At 36.8% G+C, this 26,590-nt stretch overlaps 1 protein-coding gene across 1 annotated transcript in view; it reads right to left on the minus strand.

Annotated features, from left to right (window-relative positions):
- The window catches only part of IQCM (IQ motif containing M), a 472,102-nt gene that overhangs the window by 69,568 nt on the left and 375,944 nt on the right, over nt 1–26,590 (minus strand). The window contains exon 13 of the mRNA XM_006162328.2: nt 15,325–15,483. Within this exon, the coding sequence (XP_006162390.1) occupies nt 15,325–15,483 (159 nt within the window). The remainder of the gene's footprint in view (nt 1–15,324; nt 15,484–26,590) is intronic.

Below are 26,590 nucleotides of genomic sequence, written 5' to 3' on the forward strand. Positions count from 1 at the left end.
AATAAATAAAATGCCAGACATACGTGTGTGTGTGTCCGTGTGTCCAAAATGCTTAAAGGAGAGAGAGATGGAATAGGAATTGTGGCATGACCATCTCCCATGAAGACTTCTTTTTCATTTTCATTCTCTGTTTCTCTCTCTCTCTCTCTCTCTCCAGCAAGCACATGTGCCCTGTAGAAAAAAAAAATTTTTTTAAAGACAGTGGTCTTATAAAGTTTGATATATTTGTGATGTAGTATTCAATGGCAAGTAAATAAAAATAATTCGTTGGAAATACATGCTCTATCTCTTCAGATATTTTAAAATAATTTATCGCATATGTTTATACACATAAATACACATAATATATATACAATATATTATATGTATTGTACTGTATATTTTTTTTGAGAGGTTTTTGCTATAGGGCATGTGCGCTCGCCAGAATGACAGAGACAGAGAGATAGAAAGCGAGAAATCACCCCCTAGGGGGATGGCCATGCCGCAATCCCTTCTCCTCCATTCTCTTCTTGGGATCTTGTAGATGGCCATGTGGCAGCCACCTCCTACCACGCCACCAACTGGCCCAGAATACCACTGTCTTAAAGGGAAACTGTTAGGCTATACAGAAGTTCAAACAGACAAATAACTTTCTGAAAACGAAGTTCCCATCTCTAATGTTCTCATAATCCTCTCATTTCAACACCACTATCTTCTTTACCTGGTAGCTCTAATATACTGTGTAAAAATAAACTCATATATCATCTTTATAAAAGTGATTTTTTTAAACTGCCAGACATAGTCATTCTGTTTTTCTAGACTTATAATTATACTTGTTTCTTTCACCTCACTTAACCTAAAATCTCCATTTCTTTTCTTTATGTGTTGTTTATTTAGAATAACATTTGGCTGGTCTGGGCAGGCCTCCTCAAGTGAGTACACATGCAGGGCCTGGGAGTAACTCTGGGACTTTCCTCACTCCATAGCCCACCACTCTGGAGGCCTGGCCTCAATTCACCAATCCACTTGCCAGGATACTTGAGATTGGTGTGGGAAGGCCTCCAGGTGAGTCCATGCTTGGGGCCTGGAAGTAACTTTGGAAATTTCGCCACTCCATCACCCACTGTTCTGGCAGTGACCCAGTAATTCCATATAGGTATTTACCCAACAAAATGAAAAAGCCTCAGTCAGAAAAACACTTGCATATCCATATTTATTGGTGCATTACTTAGAATTGAATGGGCATGGAATCAACCCAAATGTCTAAAAATAGATGATTGGGTTGAAAATATGTGGCATATATACTCTATGGAATATTATCCAGCCATAAAAACAAAACAAAACAAAAAACAACAAAAAACAAAAACAAAAAAACAGGACCCTGGCATTTGATGGAAAGTGGGTATATACGGAAGATTTATTGCTGAGTGAAGCAAGTCAGGCTAGAAACAGAGACATTGTGTGTCTCCACTTAACACATACTGATTGCCTGCACTCAGTGGTAGAGACTGACAGACTGGAAGACATAAAAGCATTGAAAATTTTTATAGACACCAGGGACAAAGTAGAAGGAGAGTGGGAGAGAGGAGGAGTGTAATGAAGGAGAAGGGATTGCGGCATGGCCATCCCCCTAGGGGGTGATTTCTCGCTTTCTGTCTCTCTGTCTCTCTGTCTTTCTGAAGAGTGCACATGCCCTATAGCAAACTCCTCCCCACCCAAAAAAAATAAAAAAGAAAAAAAATAAAAGACAGACTTTGTATGTACCCACTCAATATATACTAATTGTCTGCACTCTATAGCAGAAATTCAAAGTTTGGAAGGTATAGTAGCAGGGAGGGCAACTGTAGGTACTAAAGACAGTAAGGATAGGAATAATACGGGGGGAGGTAATAAAGGGAGCGAGTGGAAGAGAAGAAGTGAAAAAAAGGTATGTTTAACTGACAAAAATATGAAAAGCTATTTGTGGGTGATAATATATACAGTAACATCTTTGTCTTGACTGATATGCATGGTGTTTGTGCCGGAAAAAGCAATGTTGTACACTGTAAAGATACATGTGATTAAATATAAATTAAAATTTAAAAATTATTAAAAAATTGTCCATAATCTTAAGAAAATCCCGTTAGTTCTACAACTATGATAACAAGTTTAAACTACAACTTGCTTTAAAACCTCTTTCACCATTATAGACCTGTAACTATGGTGACGAAACCCCCTAAAGCCATTTCAAACCTGTTTTATCAATTAGTAACAACTGACCTCAGAAAACACTTCTGATAAACACCAATCAGCAAGAAATCTTACTTCTGACAGTTAATAAACAAAAGTATCACTCTAGTAACACATCTCTGATAGTCAACCATTAACTCAAGTCTTTCCCGAGTAGCCACACTCAGAATACTAAATCATTTCATTCCCACTGCTAAAAGCCACTGGTAACTGACTCATAAGCTTTCTCTATCAGTTATTATTTATTGCAACAAAATGAATTATCCCAAACTAGAAGCTTAAATCAACAAATATGTCTCTCATATTGGTGGGTCAGGCCCAGGGTTTCTTGTGAGGTTGCAGTCAAGATATCCCTGGAGTCACAATCAACTGAAGAACTGCCTAGGCCTGGAGGTTCCATTATCACGTGGACCTTGGTGCCTCACTGGCTATAGTCAGAAGAACTCAGAGCTCCTCACCAATGGGCTTTTCAATGGCGCTGCAGGAGTGTCCCTATGACATAGTCTTCATGACATATGATTCTTCAGAGAAACTTGTCCAAGATGGAGCAAGGCAGATCCAGAAAACCTTCTATGACCTGGCCTCAGACGGAACACTCCATTTCTGCTGTGTTCTGTCAATAACACAGGCCAGCTCTGATACAGTGTGAGAGGGAGATACACAAGAGCATGTACACCAGGATCCATGTCACTGGAACAATCTAGGAGGCTGGGGCTCTTCCAAAAAGCCCTATATAAGACCAATAGTCTGCTTTGCTCAAAGAAATAATGCTTAGCCAGCATAACACTCCGTTACTTGGGTGAATAATGAATTCTGCTTTGTGTTTTTACTTTGGATAGTCAGTGATGGTGTCATCTTTTGTCATTTCTAGGTGTACTTTCAAGGTATTTTTTTAAAGTTCCTCACTTGGTAGCATTCTATTTGACTCATGGACCCATCGTTGTGTTCACTGGGCCTCCTTGAGACAAAACTCTGACAGTGCTTTGGATCGGATAGAACGAGAACACTTCCACAGAAGAGATTAATCTTAAATTACTCCTCAGTCTTTACTGACAAGCAGATAGGAAGCAAACAGTCAATATTTGTTAAATTAATGGATATAGAAGTCATAATAAAACTTTAACTCTCCAATTTTCATTTTATAAAGTTATGCAGTAAAATATTGAATGGTACATTGTTGTAAATATGTGACTCTTGTTTACTTTATCTTTTAGATCTGATGACACCTCCATGTCTTCTTTCTCAAATAATTCCCACATGCTTGGTAAAATTGAGTTTGCAGGATAGGAGACTCATCTCTGATTTTTTATTTTTAGAGGTTTTTGCTATAGGGCGCATGTGCTCGCCAGAAAGAGACAGAGAGACAGCAAGCGAGAAATCACCCCCCAGGGAGGATGGCCACGCCGCAATCCCTTCTCCTCCATTCTCCTCTCAGGATCTTGGGCACGCACGCACATGTGCTTGGCGTGAGTTTAAGCCACCTGGTCTGGGATTCAAAAACCGCGGTTGACTACATGTGAGTTCAGCGACATAGTCATTATGCTAACTGCTGGTCCTTCATCTCTGATTTTTATACTGATGTTCAAGGAAAAGTAGAATTTGCATAGAACTCACTCATTCCATTAAATGAAAAGGACTTAATTTGTCCCTTCAAAGAATGTTTAGCAACTTGATCATCGTCAAAAAACTTTAATCTGATATAATAAGGCATTGTTTCTTTCTCTTGGATGATGCCTGCGAGTATATTGAGAGTTGAAGGTTTAACTAATTGAACGATACAAAAATAAATATTTTTTCCATCAGTAAGTACATGAAATAATTATGAAAAACACATTTACATCAATTGCCATTAGCAAAGAAAATCAAAGGGATATAGAGAATGTGAAAGTGAAGACTGCTGGCAATATGCAGTTGGTAAAAAGAAAGATGAATGGGCATATACCCAAACAAGTTTCCAAGTCCGATTAGGCATAAAGTGCATTTTTCAGATACTACATTATTCTCCTCAAGCAAGCATATATTCTGTAGGCAAAGTATGACACTGAACTAATCATAGAACATTTAAGGTATCCAAATTATAGTAGGCCATATTCTATCCTTGAGCAGCTATAAGTGATATAAAATATATAAAGCTCCTTTCAAATAAGAATTTGAGTTTTTCGTTTTATGATAATTAATCCTACAAAACACCTCAGAGACTAGGGTAAAAATTTAGTTTGATGCGGGACCAGCAGTTAGCGTAATGGCCATGTCACTGGACTCCCATGTAGTCGACCGCGGTTCAAGTCCTGGATCCAGTGGCTTAAACTCACGCTGGGTGTGTGTGTGTGTGTGTGCCCAAGACCCCAAGAGGAGAATGGAGGAGAGGGGATTGCGGCATGGCTATCCCCTTAGGGAGGTGATTTCTCACTTTCTCTCTGTCTGTCTCTGTCTTTCTGGCAAGCGCACATGCCCTATAGCGAAAACCTCTCCAAAAAAAAAAAAAAATTTCGTTTGACGAGAGTAATAAATTTCTAGACTCTAAATGAGAGAAGAAGGAAAACCAGGACATGTCTAGTTAGCAAATATATGAATAAATAAATCATGCTCTATCAAATAGTTACAAAAATATGAAAAAATGCAATAAAAATTATGAGTAGATGTTCAAGTAAATGCTGGAACGTGTATTTTAAAAGTCTAAGGAAAAAGTGGTGGAAAAATAAGCAGAACTACAGGTAGCGAAGATTACAGTCACAATAAATCAAATATGTATTGGGTTATTATGATTTATTCTGAGCTCCATCACTTAAAAGAAATGAGGAAATTTGGGAAAAATGTCTAGAGAGAAGTGCCAATAAACATCAAAGATTAGGCAGCCTGGTGAGAAATACTATAAATGGCCTATTTTAGAAAAGAGAGCATCAATAATCTATTCATAGCCTTAATTTTGTGGACAGTGAAAAAGTTACAACTATAATATAAGGTATAAAAGGAAGTATTATATTATAAAAGCAGAAAATTCCAAGAGAATTTCATTAAAACTCAGACTGGGCTGTCAAGGACAATTGTGTAACTGTTGGAGTCCTTAAGGTTGAGATAGAGTCTTGCTTGGTTAGTATGTGTTAAGTCTTGCCTACAGGCAATGAAACAAACTGAATGACAGAAAAAGATACCTTGTACTTTGTTAACCACCAACAAAATACTGATTAAGCCAGGAAATCAGGTTCTCGTATTAATTACACAATTTAAATAGCCATATGTTATAAGGATAAGTAAAATTTATTACATTCAGTATTGGAAATGATATATGAAAAAGAAGTAATAGAACTCGAGGTCTTTGCTCATTACTCAGGATATGAACTAATTAAACACCTTGCAGTAATAGAATAATATGATTTTGGTTAAAATGGACCATTGGTTTCAGAAAGTAATTTAATCATTCATTTGTATTCCTGAAATGATTTCCTTGAGAGATAATGGCTTAACCTACACCTTCAAGGTATCTCTATTAGAATTCCAAAGAGTTATAGGGGTAAATGCTCCCTAATGTAATCTACAGCTTCCAGGTTGAAAATTAACCAAGGTCACAAAATATTAATTAAGAAGATGAAGAAATTGTGTCAGGCCAGAGGTTCAGGGGAGCTGGAGGACAGGCTGTGCATAAGATAACTAAAGATGTGAAAAATGCTAGCTTTTCAAAGTAGCCTTTCTAAAAATAAGTTTGACAAGACATATAAACCTGAAAAAATTTAAAAACTTGTTTTTGCTTTGGTCTAAGATCATAAAATTATGATTTAGAAGAAGTAAATTGTGCACCTTAAACACATTGAAATTATGACTCATGCAGCATTCTAGTTGTATTCAAGCCACTATTCTAGGAATTGTGGGACACAAAAATATGATTGTACCAGGTAGTTTTAAAATATTTGCCAGAGGGTGTTTATAGTCATGAGAGAGAGAGAGAGAGAAAGAACTCATCAGGTAAGATTATCATGCCACACATCCCTCTTTCTCCTCCCTTCTCCTCTAGGGATGTCAGGCACACACCTGTGCCCGGCATGATTTTCAGGCTGCTTGGTGCAGGATTTGAATCACATAGCCAGCCATGTGCAATCCACCATGCCACCAGGCTGGCCTTGAACTAGATGTTTTTAGCAAAAGTCTGGTCCTAATACCAGATAGCTTTTAGCAACCATGCCCTTTGTAGTGTCTTCATAACTCTATTAACTACTCTGTTCTTGCTAAAGTTACAGCTCTGAATCTACAGAGTGAAATCAATAAACAGGAGTGCCCACGTTGTGGAGTATTAAAGTCAAAACACATTATAAATTCCCATAGCTATCATCCCTAAAATGTTTATAGTTAAAGGGTTACTCAGTTTCAGAAAACACTTCTGTAATAGACTAATTTTTTTCAAGGCAAATGCTGCAGCTCTCTTGTCAGTCAATTTAATAAGAACTGTAATTCAAAAAGATGCATGGCTTTGGCCCCTTCCCCAAAGAAAAAGGAAATGGATCAGCATAAAAGATCCAACCTGGAGTCCTCAAATTACAACATAATGCCACTTGCATATTTCCTTTTTTATGTGTTGTATTTGAACGCGGTGTTTGCAAATGGATTCTAAACAACAAATTTAAATCTTTGGAGTGACATGAGTCACATTCTGGTAATTTCAGGTGGAAAACTGCAAAGAGAAAACAAATAAACCAGAGTCTTGATTCATTGTATAGAATTGAATGCCTTCAACTTAAGATATTTTTCTGTATAATTTTCCTTCTCTTTCTTTCCCTCTTCTTCTTCCTCTAGTCTATCAAAGAACTAAACATGTAAATATACCTTTGTTTGAACCAGCCCAATGAGATTACATTAATTTTGTAACTCTGTGTTTTATATCATTTATTTCACTTTATTTGTTATTATTTTTTAATTTGATGAGAGAAGGAGAGAGAGAAAAAATGAGAGAGAAAGCCACCTGGTCTGAGACTCGAACCATGGTCAGTCATGAGGGAATCTAGCACCTTAACCACCATACCACCTGCCAGCCCCCTTGTGACTCTCTTTAAATAAGATCTAAATGCAAGTTTTAAAACTCAAAGAGTAAACATCTTTTAAAAATATTACCAAAATAAAAGTTTCATTATCTTGCTTCTTTAATATTTAAGTTTCAACTTCCTTTTTAAAGCTTTACTAAGGTAAAAATGACAAACAATAAATTGCATATATTTAAACTGTACAATTTGATATGTCTTGACAGGTATGTCCTTAAAATCATCACCACAGTCAAGTTAGGAGACATTTTCATCACCTTAAATTTTTTTAATCCATTACTTCTCACTCCCATTTCCAACCTCCATCCCCTGTAAGCTCAGCTCCGCTTCTGTCACTATGGATTGGGTTGCATTTTCTAGGACTTTATGAAAATAGAAGCATACAGTGTGTGCTCTTTTATAGCCTGGCTTCTTTCACACACAATAACTGACATCCATCCATGTTGTTATATGTATTAATAGCATCAGGTTTTCTTTTCTTTTTTTTCCCCTTGTTTTAATTTGCCAGAACGTGTGTGTGCTTATAGGAGAGATACATAGAAGAGAGAGAGGGAAAGCAAGAAAGGACTTCCCATGGGGAATGGTCATGCTGGAATATTCCCTCCATTTCTCCCTCCTTTGGAGATTGTGAACACACATGTGCCCTTTTTCAAAGTACCAGATCTGGGACTCAAAACCGCATAGGTCAGCTCTATGAGATCCAGCTGCTTTAACCACTAGGTCACAACCCGGCCTGAGATGAGCTTTGTTTGTTTTTTTGTATTGCTGAGTATTCTCCATTGATATACCATCATATGTTCATCTATTCATCTAAGGATAGGTATTCAAGTTGTTTCTAGGTTGAATCTTATACAAAAAAGTTCTATGAATATTCACATATACATTTTTTTAAAGAGATTTTTGCAATAGGGTGTGTGCTCTCACCAGAGAGACAGAGAGAAAGAAAGTGAGAATCATCTTCCAAGAGGAATGGTCATGCCACAATCCCTTCTCCTCCATTTCTCTTTCTGGGATTTTGGGTACGTACCCACACATGCATCTGGAATGAGTTTTAAGGCACCGGGTCCTAGACTCAAACTACAATTGACTTTGTGGGAGTCCAGTGACATAACCATTATACCATCTGCTGGTCCTGCATATACATTTTTTTAAATAAACATATATTTCCTTTTCTCTTGGGTAAATATAGATGTATAATGGCTGGGTTGTATGGTAGGTGTATATTCAACATTTTAAGAAAGAGCCAAGCTCTTCTGCAGAGAATTTTTACCATTTTACATTTAGACTAGCAGAATATTAGCGCTCCATTTGCTGCACATTCCTGCCAACACTTGATGTGGCCAGTTTGTTTAGTTTTAGCTATTTTGATAGGTGTTCAGTGATAACTCACTCTGATTTAATTTAAATTCACTTTTACATTTACTATAAGTAAATTTAAATTTAATTTAATATCACTCCTCTTGATATATGGTTTTATGAGTTTTAAGTAATTTGTAGTCTTGTAAGCATTACCACGATCAAGACACAGGACAGTCTCGTCACTCCAAGAACTCTCTCATGCTGTCTCTTTGTAGCAGATCCTTACCACTCTCCTTAAGCCCTTGGAGTCACAAGCTTGATCTTTATCACTTTGGGTTTGGCTTTTCCAAAATGCCATTTAAATGGAAGCATATAGTACACAGTCTCAACTCCAGCTTCTTTTTCTTAATATGACGCACCTGAGATTCACCCATGTTGTTATGTCTATCAATATTCCCTTCCTTCCTTTTTCTGGTTGAGTAGTATTTTATTGAATGGATGTACCAAATTCTGTTTGTTCATTCACCAACTGAAGAACATTTGTTTTGTTTCCAGCATTTGGCAGTTAAGAATAATGCTGCTCTATATACATTCATGCATGAGTTTTTGTGTAAACAAATGCTTTCATTTATCCTGAGTAATTACCTAGGAGTAGGATGGCTGGCTTTTATAGTTAGACTATACTTAAGCTTATAAGAATGTTTCAAAATATTGGCAAGGTTGTCATACTATATTGCATTTCCATCAGCAATGTTGCTCCACATTCTTACCAGGTTTGGTATTACATTTTTTAAAAATGTATAATAGTCTTTCTAATAGGTGATGTTAATTTGCATTTCCCTTGTGACAAATGATGTTAATCACATTTTGATGTGCTTATTTGCTGTCTATCTATCTTCTTTGTCTACTTGGTTTTGACAAAAGTAGAGTTTATTCATAGAATAATAGTCTTTTCAATAATACTACTAGAAAATTTGGATATAAATATGTAAAAAAAAAAAAAAGAACTTAAATCCTTAAATCTATACTGTGAGGGTATGCAGCCTAGCTGTATGAAGTAATTATTGTATGCCTCATTAATTACTCAAAGTGGCTGACACATGCCTTAGATGTGAGGGGTTCTATGAAAACATTTATGGGACACAGGAAACATCCTGACACTGGCTAGGTCATGCAATACCTGTTCTATGTAATGTTTATGGCTTACACATTATCCTCTTTGATGTATACTCAGACAGTCTTCCTCAAAGCTATAGAGGAATGGCACTTTACAGATAGTTAATCTGTCTTGACCTATGACACATAACAGGATCACACATGATAGTAACAAGGTTGGAAAATGTATACACTAAAGGTGTTTATCTCTAATTGTAGAACTTCAACCACATCTTTGAAAGCTTGCAAAACAGTTCACTATGCCTGGTAAAATGTATAAATACAGAAGCTCAGCATGACTGAGAAATACAGCTTATCTGTGTTCACCTGCACTTCTGCTTCTGTGTCTCCTACTTTCTCTTTTTCCTCTCAGGATCAAGTCCTGAGGTGAACAGCATTAGATATTACCAACCAGAGAAATGTTATTCTTAAGCTTGCCGGCAGACTCCAATAGACTGGTGCTGAAACCCGGGATCAATTCCCAGAACTCCTAGATCTTATGACTCGTGGGCTTCCCATGACCCTAGTATACTTGTTTTTTACATAAGTAAACAAAAGTGTTTGTGGCCCCATGACTTTCTTGCTATGGGGTCTGATTGAGTCCTACCCTGTGGTTCCATGGAGATCTCATATGGCCATACCATAAAGTCAGACGTTAGAGGTCCCATACCCTGCCTGCAAATTTATAGCCAATTATCAGAGCCAAGAGATTCCTTAAAATTCCTCTGAGAACGCAGCCAGGCAGATGCCCAATTACTTCTCTCCCCGGAGAGATCCCCTTTGTTTGTCTTTGCCCAAGTCCTTCACACAACAAAGTTAACACAACAAGTTCCATTGCCACTTCAAGCAGTAAATAAATAACTCAGGAGTCTCTGCCCCTAGTGACTTGACTCCAGATTGCTTCACACTATCACTACTTTCACTTCAACTGAACTTAAAATTCTTAAGAGAATTCTTTAAAAAGGATATAAATACTCCCTCTACTTAGAACGACAAAGAGTTGGTTTAAAATTAGAATATACTACCCCCATAATATTGTAGAAGTTCTCAGCCATTTTTTGTTACATAAACTTCAATTTACTTCCAGAGAAGTTCGCCCGACTATCAAAGAGAAGACTTTGCCATAGAACTAGTAAGATTTCTCATAGTTGCTTTACATCAATCACCTTTTAACTGCCAACTTTCTCCTAAACCACCCAAGATAACTTTTTCTTACTCCTACTTTATACACAGAAGAGCACACAACAAAGTTAACACAACAAGTTCCATTGCCACTTCAAGCAGTAAATAAATAACTCAGGAGTCTCTGCCCCTAGTGACTTGACTCCAGATTGCTTCACACTATCACTACTTTCACTTCAACTGAACTTAAAATTCTTAAGAGAATTCTTTAAAAAGGATATAAATACTCCCTCTACTTAGAACGACAAAGAGTTGGTTTAAAATTAGAATATACTACCCCCATAATATTGTAGAAGTTCTCAGCCATTTTTTGTTACATAAACTTCAATTTACTTCCAGAGAAGTTCGCCCGACTATCAAAGAGAAGACTTTGCCATAGAACTAGTAAGATTTCTCATAGTTGCTTTACATCAATCACCTTTTAACTGCCAACTTTCTCCTAAACCACCCAAGATAACTTTTTCTTACTCCTACTTTATACACAGAAGAGAAGGCAGAGCCTTTTGGAGAGTTGTATGCAGTTTTTCAGTCCATCCCTAAACTGAGAATCCAGACACTGTTTAACACAGCTTTGAGGCAACTTTGTTGATGTTTAATCCTAAAAGTTAAAGACAAAATAATAATTTTTTTTTAACTAGTGAAGAAATAAGTGACTAGCATACAGAACGCTGGCATATTGAGACCCAAAAGAATAAGACTATAAACCCACCATTTATCTCTACATAGATCCCAAAATCTCAATATGGGGAACCGGCTTTCTCCCAAGCAAATAACTCATAAAAATAAAATCCACTTTTTACTAACATAAGCAGAATATTCTACTCTCTCTAAAATCATTTTCCAAATACTATAAATCTATTTAGAACTCCCCCACACTAGTTTCAAAAGGAAAATTATCAAAAAGAAAAAAAAATCAACTCTCAGTCCTTCCACTCCTCCTTGCCCTCCCTCTCCTCCTCTTCTATTCACTCCTCTTACACCTCCTACTGACTCTTCTGACTTCTACTCCTCCTCCTCAGTTTAAGGCCATAGATAACACTAGACCTAAAGAACATATTATCAAAGATTGTAAAGAAAACCAAGAAGCCTTCCTCCAAATGTAAACATTCCGATAAAGACTTTCACTAGACTAACCACTCTTCCACAAACGTGTCAGAAAATCTGATACCAGACACGCCTCCAGTCCAAGACCCAAAGAGGTCTTACTCTAATCTCAATCCAACCCAATAACAGACAAAAACTCCAAATAGACAACTGGCCCAGAAATTGATGATTCCATTCACACTATGACTGGAAGTACTGACATTGATTTCATTGTCCCCCAAAAATGTTTCTTTAAGTTTGCCAGAGAAAGTCTCCCTAAAAAATAGTCAACTCTCAAGACCTCTAAAAAACAGACATACTTACAACTTAAAAACATAAGAGAGCCTATAATGACCTTACAGCCCCGTCTCCATAACAACTAAACAACTCTTACTGACCTTGTAGCCCTGATAACAGCCTAACAACTCAATTTACTAAGTTAACCCTTTCTCATCCCTAGAGTACTTAGAACTTTTTGTTCAGTCAATTACTTTATGTGATGTCTTCTAAAAAGTCTTTCCAAATAATTAAAATCTTAAACAGTTATTAATAAAAAACCTAATTTTACAATAAGTCAAAAATTCTAATAAATATATAAAGTCCTACATATGAAGTTAAACATCCCAGACTAAGACAAAAGAATAAGAAATAGGCTTTGATGAGCCTAAAATAATCCTTTACTAACAAAATATGTTCCTTATCTAATTAATCAGAGGTAACAACTATCTCAAAAGACAAATTTATAAAGAAAGGGAAACAAGGTAGAAAGAAAACAGTAAATAGGAAAGAAATGTGGAAAAAAAGATTAAATATGAAGGTATATTTGGTGAAAAAGGTTAAATAAAAGAGTTTTATGTGGTAAACTTTTGTCCTAAAGTAAGATGGCTGGATTGGAATAAAAAAAAGTAAAAGGGGACAAATAATCAAGGAATAAAGCATGTCACAAAAAGGTCTGAGTTATGTTGAAGAAGGTCTGAAAAGGAATTGTAAAAAATTGAAAAGATTTCATGAAAAGATGTATATATGACAAACAGTATCTGAGGTGGCCCTAAAACAATAGACCACACTATTTAGCACTGAAACACAGTCTAAATAGAGCTAATTTACTAATTTAAAGTTTGTTAATAAAACTAATCCTCTCCATAGTTTTAAAACAAAAAAGGGGAATCTAAGGCCCTCCTCTACTCATGCTGCCAAATTGCTTTCTTTAACCATATTTAAACTGAATTACCTAAATATGACTTTAAATTCAAAATTATATCAATAGAGTACTACTTAACAACACAAAAACTTCCCTAAGCAAAAGTCTTTTTTTAAAATGCCATCAGATCCAACTTGGCAAGGTCCAACTCCTCTAGTCACCTGGAGAAGAGGGTTTCTCTCTGTGCTTACTCCTACAGGTCCGGGTTAGATTCCCTCTCAGTGCATATGACCTGCACACCTATGAGCTGGCATCAGATGCTGAAAGACCCAATACCAAACTTCCAGCTGAAGATTCAGAATCAACAATACAACAAAAAGAACAAGAGATGGAAGTTGCTGGCTAAAACTAACATCAACATTTGAGGAGACATCAAGGCCTTGTCCAACAACACCCAAAAAATACTGACAACAATGAACAAAAAGTTGACCCCTGAAAATGTTTCTTGCCATGAATGAAAAACTTCCTGTAAATTCTATGATGTTTTGTTACATCATAATATACCTGTTCCTGTCCCTTCCACCATCTACTGCCTTAAGCCATTACTCTTTGGAACTATATTTCTGTTAATTATTCTGTTAATCACTTGTTACTATAGTCATGTGTTACCCCCATACGTTTCATAGTGTCAAACTCCTCCTAAATGGGAGAGAGTCATGCAGGCTTTTAAAACTAGAAAAGGGAATTTGTGAGGATATGCAGCCTAGCTGCATGAAGCAGTTATCTGCATGCCTCATTAATTACTCATTCAAGCTGACTAACATATGCCTTGGGTGTGAGGGGCTCTATGAAAACATTCATGGGACATGAGAAACATCCTGACCATACGATGCCTGTTCTATATAATGTTTATGGCTTACACATTATCCTCTTTGATGCATACTCAGACAGCCTTCTTCAAAGTTGCAGAGGAATGGCACATTTACAGATAAGTAATCTGGCTTGACCTATGACGCATAACAGGATCACCATGATAGTAACAATGTCAGAAAATGTATACATTAAAGGTGCTTATCTCCAACTATAAAACTTCAACCGCATCCTTAAAAACTTACAGAACAGTTCACTGTGCCTAGTAAAATGTGTAAATTAAAAAGTTCAGCATGACTGAGCAACACAACTTGTCTGTGTTCACCTGCATCTCTACTTCTGCATCTTTCTCATTTCTCTAACTTTTTCCTCCACAGAACTAAGTCCAAGGGTGAACGCCAATAGATTACCATCCAAAGAAATGTTATTCTTAAGCTTACCAGCCGATGCCAACACTACACCTTGAGCTATGTATGAAAATTATCTCAAAACTGATCATACACTTAAATATCAAACCTAAAACTAAAATTTCTAGAAAGAAACTTTCTGACCACAAGTCTGACCAATATTTCTTAGATCTGATGGCAAAACCATGAGTCATAAACAAATACAGTGGTAAATTGGATTTCATTAGAATTAAAATTTTCTGCTCTGAAAAAGATACTATTAAAAGAAAAAAGAAAAACACAGACTGGGAGAAAATATTACAAAAGAATATATCTATGTCAAAAGACTCAAATCCAGAATACCTAAAGGATTCTCAAAACTTGAAAATAAACAATACAAAAAATGTCCAAAAGATTTGAACACTTCACTGAAGGAGATATACAAATGACAAGTGCATTAAAAGATGCTATCATTATTTATTAAAGAAATACAAACTAAAACCACAAAGGGATACCAATACACATCTACTAAATTGGCTAAAATTAAAAAGATTGATCGATTATACCACGTGTTGATATAGCTGTGGAACAAAGGTAACTCTCACATCTCTGCAAGTGGGTCATATGAAATGTTATAACCACTGTGGAAAACAGTTCAGCTGAGAAAAATGCGAGCATATGTATATATACAGTTCCATATATGAATGTTCATAGCGATTTTGCTTATAGTAATCCTGAAGTGAAAACAAGCCAAATGTCCATCAACCAGTGAACAGAGAAGCACAGTATGTTTCACAATCTAGAGGAGGCACCAAAGTATAAAGCAGCTGCTTTATAAATTGCAGACGTTATTCCTAAGAAGTAAAGGGAAATTCAATATGATGTCTACATCACCCTTCATCACCTAACAGATAAATAAGTTATAAAGTATCATTTCTCCCTTATGTTAAAAAAGTAAGGCTCAGTATCTTACCTATATATTTATATCCTTCTTCCCCATTTACTATGGGTCTCAGCCAAGTTGACCTGAGTCGTGAATTACGCACCTGGGCACCTTGAGGAGGATAGAGTGTAAATAACATTTCAATTGCACTGAACTTTTTGATTTGTTCAGAATATTTTTCTTGCTTATCTGTAAAAGGAAAAAAAAGAATATTAAATATTTTTAAGGTTTAGACATTTTACAGAAATTCTTACATGGTGCTTTGTTATTTATCCTTCTTCTTATTATTATTTTTTAGGTTTTTGCCATAGGGTGTGTGTGCTCGCCAGAGAGAGACAGAGACAGGAAAGTGATAAATCATCCCCTAAGGGGGATGGCCATGCTGCAATCCCTTCTCCTTCATTCTTCTCTCAGAATTTTGGACACACACACACACACACACACACACACACACACACATACACGCCCTGCGTGATGTCAAGCTGCTAGGTACGGGACTCAAATGATAGTCAACAATGTGGGAATCCAGCACCTTAACCACCATGCCACCTGCTGACCCCCTTCCATGGTCCCTTCAAGTGATACATATTAAAAACTATTTAACAAATTAAGTACTAAAGATTAGATCAAAATTATGGGTTTTCTTTAGTTGGAGTTACTTTATCAAAAATCTTACTGTTAAGATCATTCCTAGCAAAACCTATAGAGTAAAGGTTTTAGCAATATCTTCAAACACTATCAGTTGAAAGCAGTGTTGTTAACCTCTGGGGGGAAAATTATGATAACCAATGGGTGGCACTCACATTATTCTACAAAATAACCACATAGTTTACTTTTTAATCCCATTCAACTATAGAACTAGGTTAATCTGAAATAAATATCGAGTGGATACATACTCAACAAACGAACTGTAGGAAAAAATAATATTCATAGGCTATGGTTTTTAAGAAAATATAAAAATACATACGCTTTTACTGATATTTTCAATTTGACAGACACTTATATAGCGCTTATTATTTGCAAATAATAAGTCCAAGTGCTTTAAAATATTAATACAGGGCTAGCCCCATCATCTGTGGTTTAAGGGAGCCAGATCCCACAGTATTGACTGCAGAGTTTGAATCCAGGTCCCAGAGGCTTGAAAAACACATCAGGCCTAAGTGTGTGCATGCCCCAAGTCCCGACAGGATAGAGAGGTGGAGGAGAAGCGACTGATTGCAATGTGACCATATCTCACTGGGCTATGCCTTCTCTCTCTTCTCTGTCTCTGGCAAGTGCACTTGCTGTCCAGCAAAATTTAAAATAAAATAAAATATTAACACATTTAATTTTCATACACGTCTATAAGGTAGATCCTATTATTAGTTCCTTTCACAAGAAGAAATTGAGACCCGGAGAAATTAAGTAACCTGCTCATCATATCTCACATCTATAAACAATACAGGCAGGATTCAGATATCTAAAGAAGCTCGTATTTGTAAACTAATCTTTGTCAACTGAACATGACCTGCATTAACTAGCAAATTCTAAAATTAGAATTAAAAAAAAAAAATCAAGAAGGCATATAGCTGGACTCAACCCATTCCATCACACAAGTGTGGAAACAAGACCAGAGCATCTCTCTTGAAAATCATAAAGAAAAAGTGGAATGGGGAAAATCGGGAGTGAGAGCAGCTATTCACTGTGGAAGGACCCAATTGCTCTCAAGGCTTCTCCCCTCCGCAGCCATTATCTGTTCCTAATTCCCTCAGCTTAAAGAGGACAGTTAGTAACATTATTTGATAGGATTATGCTTACTAGTTTTAATGAAGTCGTTCATTTTCTGTAAAAGCAAGTGCTTCAATTTTAGGTAGAATGAAATGCCTGCACTAAAATCTAACTAGTGATGAATGTAGAACTGCCACTTTCTCTTACGAGCTTATCCTGATTGAAGACTAAGCAGAAACACAGGAAGCCAGTGCAAGCATAACGGGACGCAGTGAGAGCATGGCCCAGACACACACTGAATTCAGCTTTCCGGCTCATGGTCTTGCTCATGCCCCACTTGCTAATGGGTAACACAAAGGGAGTCTTGGAATGTATGCAAACGAGCAACGTGACTTTTAAATAATTGCACCTTCCCTCGTAACATCAGTTGATTAAAGACAAGCATTTTTCATTAAAAAAATATGTACCTTGTTAAAATTGTTCTCCTTTTTATTCTAACACATCATCTTGAGATTAAAGAAGGAATTTAGTTTCTATTGCTGATAGTTATCATTTTCTATATTTTTGGAGCACCATTTTTTTGTATACTGCTAAGTCAATCTTGCCACATTGGATTAGATGTAGTATTTTTTTTTTTGGAGATTTTCACTGTAGGGCTCATGCGCTCGCCAGACAGACAGAGAGAGACATAGAGACAGAAAGCGAGAAATCACCCCCCAGGGGGGATGGTCACGCCGCAATCCCTTCTCCTCCATTCTCCTCTCGGGATCTTGGGCACGCATGCACACGCGCCCAGCGTGAGTTTTAAACCACCGGGTCCAGGACACGAACTGCGGTCGACTACGTGGGAGTCCAGCGACATAGCCATTACACTAACTGCTGGTTCCCAGATGTAGTATTATTTTTTAATTCTTTATTTTATTTTATATATCACTGTATTAGATGTAGTATTTAATACTACTCTCAAAATGCAAAAATATTTTAAAAAGCTCTTCCTTATCCTCTTTCCCAAAGCCATATATCTATAAATATCTGCAGGTGCTAACATTAGACACATGAGAGATCTTCAAAAAGTTGTCAGAAAAACTAATATTATGAAAAAAACTATGCACGTATTTCAAATTTTTATTGCACCAAAATAAACTCATATTATTATTATTTTTGAGAGGTTGCTATAGGGTGCGTGAGCTTGCCAGAAAGACAGAGAGAGACAGAGAGACAGAAAGTGAGAAATCACCCCCACAGCGGGGATGGACACGCTGCAATCCCTTCTCCTCCATTATCCTCTCGGGATCTTCGGCATGCACGCACATGCACCCGGCGTGAGTTTAAGCCACCAGGCCTGGAACTCGAACCTGGGTGGTTGACTACAGGAGAGTCCAGCGACATAAGCCATGCTAACTGCTGATCCCAAACTCATATTCTAATTCCACTTTTCCACAATTTTTTTAAGTCCACTTGTACGTGTTTCAGGCTGCTTCTGTAGCAAAAGCCCACACACAATTTCCGTAACTGTCCAGAGCTCCCGGGTCAGGAGGGGGTTCGAGCAGTGGCTCTGCAGTTGCACTGCTTGGGTATAAATATGGATCTGTCATGTTTGAGACCCAAAGCAAGTTAGCTCTTTTTCTCTGGACTGACATCATAATAAAGATGTCTACGTTACAGCGTTGTCTTGAGAACGCACTAAACCGACATAAATAAAATCTTTAGGAGAACACGCAATCCGTGGTCAGATTTCTTAATGTTAGTTATTACTGTAATTACGTTGCTCCATTCAACAAATAAGATATCCAACTGTCTACTGGACGACGGCACTCAGGTAACAAACAAGCATCTAAAAGTCTATGTGCCAAAACCTGTCCTGAACCAGAGCTGCCTGTCTTGGTAAACAGCATTTATCTAATGGTTTAATCGACTTTAGAAAAACAGAAGACCTCCCGACATTTGCCTCACTTCCCACTGCCACCATTCTAGAAAAGCTCTCTTCAATAGTCAAACGCTCTAGCCTCATCTTCACCCTTTCAGTTTTGTCTCTAAATAGCAGTAAGAATAATGTTTTAAAAATGCAAACTCAACCTGTGTTTTCCTATTTAACGGTTTTTCTGATATACTTAAAATAATGTTTGATTCCTTCTTAAGTTCTAAAAGGTTCTGAACACTCTAGCCCCTGCCTCCTTTCTATCTCTGTTCTAGCAACCCTGACTTGCTTTCTAACTGGCATGATGGTGTCCCTCCCCAAACTTTTCCCCACAGCCTCATAACTTCTACACCACCTTCCCTTCTCTCCCTGGTCTCGGACTCCCACCAAACTGGATTGAGTTTCCACCTTATATGATGTTTTTAATTACTTTATCTTACTACTGGATAAGGTGTCTCCTTCACAAGACTAGAGCTCCAAGGAGGCAAGGCCCACGACCGACTGTTACTCCCTATATCCCTAGCACCTAGACTCTGACGACACTTAGAAAGGGCCAATAAAAGCCTCTTTGTTTTCTCTTTTTCCTTTTAATTTGTTATATGGCAAGTGTGCTCACCAGAGAGGCAGAAACAAAGAGGGAGAGAAAGAGGCGAACTGAGAAAGCACCCCTCTGAGAGTAGAGGTGGGACAAATAATTATGCTGCAATCCCTACTCTTCTATTCTTTTCTCAGGATTTTGGGCATGCATACACATGTGCCTATTATGTTTTTCAAGCTGCTGGGTCCAGGACTGGAGTGGCACGGTCAGCCATGTGAGTTCTATCTGCCTGAAATGCCATGCCACCACTTGGCCCAAAAAACATTTGATTAACAAATGATAATAAGTGCTAGTTTTTCCTTTAAAAAGTTGTATTATGTTTATTTCTTCCATGAGTAAGAGATGGAGAGAGACAGAGGGCTAGAGGCTGCACTCCCATCAGGGTCTTGACAGCACCATCCACCCCTCGCTTCAGCCAGATCTGATCATGAACACATGAGTGTCCAGCAGACTCAGGAAGGTCTTCGGACCTTCCCATCTGGGTATGCCTGGCAGTTGTGTTTTCCTGCTATGCCAGCCCCTAACTCTTAGTATTTATTGAACTTTTGTGTCAAAATCATTATTCATAAATGGACTACAACTCTCTTAGTTTGCTAAGGGTGAGAACTAGTATAGAATCGAACAGTGGGACCCTAAGCTGCCCCTAGTCTTCCCCTGCCTCTCAGGTAAGTGAAACTCATTATGCTTATTGTCCAGGGTGGAAGGGGAGTTTTCAGAGAATCCAAAAATGCCCCTCCCTTCCTCACCCTAACAGGGTGCTGTATTACTGAGAGCTTATTGCCTCCTTCTGAATGTGAATATTAACACAATGACTCTAGACTTATTCTTCAAGGATCACAGTAATTAAAAAAAATAAAGTGCAAATAAAATTAGGAAATTGGCATAAAGTTGTCAGCTCTACATTCTGCTACATGAGGACAATAAAAAAGAAAGACCATTATTACCACAATTGTTCTCTGTGTGTGTGTGTGTGTGTGTGTGTGTGTGTGTGTGTGCAGTATCACTGATAGATTTTTTTAAAAATTTACCAGAGGGCATGTGCACTCACTGGAGAGACAGAAAGGGACAGAAGGAGGAGAAAGCAAGAAGAAAGCAGTCCTCACTAGAGCTTGGTCATGTCACAATCCCTTCTTTTCCAATTCTCTATCCTGTGGGGATCTGGGACATGCACACATGCCTGGCATGTTTTCAAACTGCTGGGGCTGGGACTTGAACCACATAGCCGGCCATGTGGGATCCAATTTCCTTAACCATTAGGCTAAAAGGCCAGCATGAAAGATATTTTACCCTTGAAAATATATGAGTAATAACACAGACAAAGCATAGAATGTCAAGAAACTTACTTTTAGGATTTTTAAAGTCTTCACTTCTGCCTATTCCTTCATTCTCCCATGACCCTCCACACAAATCCCAGAGCAGACAAAATACTTCAAAAAGGTATGTGTGTAAATTATTAAGGTAGAGATTAGCTGTAGGTATATCAAAAAAAGCTAAGTGGCTAACACTTTGCTATTGACCTTGGTTTATTAAACCAGAAAGGCAGACCTAGTTGTTAAAGTCAATTATTAACAAATATTTATGAGTGAAAGTAGAAACAACCTAATCCTTTCTCTTTACCCAGTACCTACACCATTACATAAATAAGTTTAGCTCCAAGGTTAAAAAAAAAAAAAAATTGCACTTGATAGCCTTCAGACTAACGCAGTGATCACAGGCTACAACAGCGGTAACAGGTAGGGGAAGTCTCTCTCCATTGTGAGAATTATGCGTTCATTAAAATGCTCATTAATATTCCATGGGCAATGGCCAATCACATGATGTTTATCCCATGTGAGTTAGAACTGATGGGCAAATAATCCATAACCTACTGTAAATGGCCAGCTCTTAAAGGGTACGCTTAATATTTTGTCACTATCCAGTAAAGCATTTTACGTTGCATTCATTTTCTTTGATCTGAAATAAGTGAATGTCATCCTTTTTTGTCACGCCATTTTTATCTAACTATTTTTTTCTGTTCATTAGTAAATTTAAAAAGGAGGATACAGATTTATCAATATGAAAAATGATATATGTCTCAAGGGAAAGTGAATCTAAAGCAGCCCCAATAAAACTTTCTTATATTTAATTTTTTAAGTTGAAATATAAGGTCTTAAAGATCATTGATGGAGAAAAACATTAAGAGTTGAAGCCATGGGGCAAAAAGACTAAGAAGAGAGTTAAAAAATATTCCACTGAATGATCTAACCTATACGAGTAAAGGCAAGAGCCACTGATCTCATACTACAATTAAATATTGACATTGCTTAATTTAAAAAGACAAAAACATTCACTACTATTTGACTGAGAGTAATGACAAATGAGGATATAAATTAATAAAAAAATCTATAATATAACAGCTATTACTACTTTTTATTTTTTGAGAGGTTTTTGCTATAGGGCACATGCACTCACCAGAAAGACACAGAGAGACCAAGAGACAGAAAGCAAGAAATCACCCCTCAGAAAGGATGGCCACACCTCAATCCCTTCTCCTCCAGTCTCCTCTTGGGATCTTGGGTATGCACGCACACATGCCTGGCATGACTTTAAGCCACCAGGTCCAGGACTTGAACCAATGGTCAACCACATGGGAGTCTAACAACGTAGCCATTACACTATCTACTGGTCCTGCTAGTACTACTTTTAAATTATTATAGTTTATAAAAATAGCAATATATTGCAAATTTCACCAGAATATTCTTCACTATGCAATTCAAAGGTCAAATGTATGAAAACTATGCCTGCGATATATACCTTTATATATCTCATCAAAACTCTATTATAAAATCACAAATCAGGGAAATGAAATCATTTGATTGTTCAATAATCAAAGAACATATTATATATTTAGAAAGAACCACTTCTTTAAATGGAGTAAATCTATGCAGTTTGTAAACAAATTATTTGAAATTTTAATTTTTTTTAATTTACTTTTTAGGGTTATATACAAATTAAATACATTTTCAAATATTGGCTATTATACAATAAGACTTTTCCCTTTTTCTGTCTTCATAGAATTTAGATAGAAACATAGATCATATTACTGCACATAAATACATCATAGATTAATAGATGGTCACAACCAAAATAATTTTAGTTTAATAATAAGTTTAATTATAAGAATTCTTTAGGAGGGGAATTTTCTTTCTTCTAAAAGTATGTATGTGTATGTCCGTGTTCTAGAAGTAATAAAAACACTGTCTCATAAATGACTGGAGTACTATGATTAATTTTAAGTACTCTATCATAAAAATATGCCCATCATTTTTCTCTGAAGGTCTGAGTCTCAAGGATGGCCAGATTAAATCCATTAACATGACTTTACTCTGACAGACTAAAGACAAATGCTCCTCCCACCTTAGTCACAATGCTCTCACTAGTGAGAATAATACACTAACACAAAGAAGTCTTAAAATTTAAGAGCACAGTGGTAGCTTTTATTGGACTTCCCGTACATAATTCACAAGGTATTTCTTTTCACTTTGTTTGAAAGAATATTTTAATAAAGAAATTTACTGCCTAGGTTGGAAGCATAAAAATTTCAATCAACTACAGATACTTTTAATTGTTCAGTTAAATTTGAATCAACTAGTCCCCTTGTTTTTCTTGCAAAAAGATCCCCATGTATTGGTCATTTTGCTACATGTATATCTATTCTTTTTGGGGGGGAGAGGATTTTTGCTATAGGGTGTGTTTGGTAGCCAAAAAGACAAAGAGAGGCAGAGAGACAAAAAAGTGAGAAATCACTCCCCAGGGGAAACAGCCACTTCACAATCCCTTCTCCTTCATTCTCCTCTTGGGATCTTGGGCACACAGGCACACACGCCCGGTGTGAGTTTAAGCCACAGGGTCCAGGACTCGAACCACAGTTGACTACATAGGAGTCCAGCAACATAGCCATTACACCAACTTCTGGTCCTATGTATACCCATTCTTAAGGGGCAGAGGAAAGCCAACCAATCTTTAGGTTATTCATTACTAACATTATTGCAACTATTCAAACAATTTAATATTTTAAGCATTATTTTTCCATATTATTTTGATCCAATATTTAAAAAATCACAATAATCATCAGTTCAGTTGATAAGGCTGATCTCTCTACCTTTACTTAGCCATTATGTCAACCTGGCATGCACAAGTGTGTACATATATTTTTAAAAAGTTTACCTTCTCTTTCATGTGCTTAGAACTCCTTCTAGATGAACTCCTAATAACTGAGAATCTTTTCTGATGGATTTTTCCAATAAAATGTCAAATATTTTTAAAAATTCTATGCATTAATTTTTTAAAGTTTATTTCTTTCATAAAATGAGAAAGAAAAACAGAGATACAGAGGGATGCCCTTGACGGGGTCTCACCATGCCATGATTCTCCCCCCAGTTTTCTATGCAGCCAGGATGCACCCAGCATGTTCAAGTCAACCCAGGATCCCAATCCAGACGTCCCATGTGGCTCCAGTATTGCACAGCAGTGCCCTGTCACCTGTACCAATACAGCTGGGCCTCCCTTTCAGAGTTGAGCCATTCTTTAGCTTTTTAGATTTTGCTTCCAAAACATATTTTGATTTCTTAAGACTAGTAAAGATGTCTATAACTTGAGGCTTACTGATTATAGAAAAGTGAAAAGTACTATAAATTCTTTCTGAAATAAGGCTGCTTTCAAGTCAACTAAGAAGTGATTGGATTTTCTTACTTAACATGTCTAATCTCCAGCTTTGATTTATTTACCGGTATAAATAGGTCATAATATCTCTATTTAAAGGTGACATAGTAAGAACATTTTTTTCTCTCCTCCTCTCACAATACACCCCCAAGAAAATACTTTCTTTTCCTGTCCTCAAAATAAAAATATAACTGCACCTATGGTGAAACATGAAATTTCTCACAATCTCCAATAACTTTGAAAAGTAAATGACAGAGACAAAAAAATTGAGACCTAAAAGAGAGCAAATACTTAGAGTGGACACATCTAAATTTGGTCTGGGTGAAACCCTAGGATAATCCATCTTGAGATATATTCTTCACTATCTACAGACCTGGGACACTCAAGAATAAGTTATCTACTTCAAAAATACAGTGATAGAAAAGGCATATGATAGCAATTGCAGATGTATCTATTAAAACATCAGAGAAAATAGAAAGAAAGAAAGAAAGAAAAAAACGTTATTGGCTCCAAGTCAATTCAAGACCCAGCTGGGAAAATTTGATTAGATTTCAAGAGCCACAATAATCCTCCGTGCTGTTCAGCTCAGCTTTCGAAGTCATACTTTTTTTTTTTTTTTCTTTTTTACAAAAAGTAATATGTGTTTGCAGCTGACTGGCTTTAACCATCTGTTTCCTGCCTGTACATTTTTGGGTATCTAGCAACCTTCTTGCATTTCACATTGTCTCAGTCCCCTTTGGCCCAAGCCAGCAGTATTCCACTGATAGAAAATTCTGAAAAATATTGTGGTTTCTCCTATGTAAGTCATTGAAATTCCCTTCATTAAATGAGAGGATTCACGACAAATCTTCCTTGGATAGTCCCATCCTTTGGTTTGAAATTTTGTGCCCTGCGAAATTCAATAAAATTTAGTTGTCATTGTGGTGGTGTAGGGAGGTGTGTCCTTTGAGATATGATTGGATCATGAGATCTCTGACTTCACATATGGGATTAATGCCATTATATATGACGAGTCTGGCTCACTTTGGTCTCTAGCTCTCTGCTACATGATGATGGAGCGAAGGTTCTCCCCAGATCTTGACTTCTTAGCTTCCTGAACTGTGAGAAGTAAATTTCTGTTTGTTATAAATTATCCAGTTTCAGGCTTCTTTCATAGCAGCACAATATGAATTAAGACACTCATCCCTATTTCTGGCTTCTGCTTAGATAACTAAGGAGACCTATAAATTACACATTTCTTCTATTCAAAGAGCCTCTATATTATTGAATTCCATGATTATTTTTTAATCTTTCTTAAGTATTAGCAAATGCTGTCCAGCAATACACTGAGCTTTGCCCCTAGATCATGCTTTCCTGAGAGTGAATCTCTTAATTTTAGCATCTTTCGCAATCTGAAAGCATTGAACATTTCCCAGATCATCTAGTTCTGGTTTCTTTTTGTTTAATCCTTCTTTTAAATGAAGTTCTTTCCTTGTGTTTTACTGTATGCAACCAAAAGAAACCTGGTTGCATGTTCATAAAGGTTGCATAAAAATCTCCTTGGCTAGGACCAGTTGGTGGTGTGGTGGTTAAGGTGCTGGACCTCATATGGCCAACTGCACAGTGAGTCCCAGGACCTAGCAGCTTGAAAAACACGTTGGACACTTGTGTACACATGGAGGGGAAGGAACTGTGGGTAACCATCCTCCATGGGGATGCTTTCACTGCCCGACTCCATCCCTCCGAGTGCACACATGCCCTCTGGCAAACAAGCAAACAAAACTCCTTGGCTGAATGTTCAATATTATAATTTGCAAGTTCTACTTCCTATATAACCATAAGACACAACTGCACTAATCAGCTATCTGTCACTGCATAGCAAGGATCTCCTCTTCTTAGTTTCCAATAGCCTCATTTCCTTCTGAGCCCTCACTTGTGGCACAGTTAACTTCCATTATTTCTACCAAGTCTGTTTATGATTTAGGTATGCTCTAAGATGCTTTAGGTTGTCTTTACTGTGCTTCTTCCTTCTGAGGCCTTATTAGCAGAGTCCTTAACATGTCTAATTCTACCAAATGTTCTGTTCAAGGCAAACTAGGCTTTCCATGAAGCTCCTCAATATTCTTTTAGCCTTCAGCCACTGATTGATCCCACATTTTTAAATAATCTGTATCAATCAGTGTTCAATTGATACATAGAAGGCAGGACCAGTAAAAGATTTATAACACATATTATATATTATGTATATATAAGTGTATTTATATATTATATATTTATATATTTTATGATTTATAATATATATTATAAAAATTATCCAGTCTTAGGTATTGTTATATAATTATATATATAAAATTATATAGGTATATAAATAACATCTATTTATATAGTAATAT

Source organism: Tupaia chinensis, unplaced genomic scaffold (assembly GCF_000334495.1).
Source record: "Tupaia chinensis unplaced genomic scaffold, TupChi_1.0 Scaffold139871_1, whole genome shotgun sequence".
In the NCBI taxonomy this organism is placed as follows: Eukaryota; Metazoa; Chordata; class Mammalia; order Scandentia; family Tupaiidae; genus Tupaia; species Tupaia belangeri.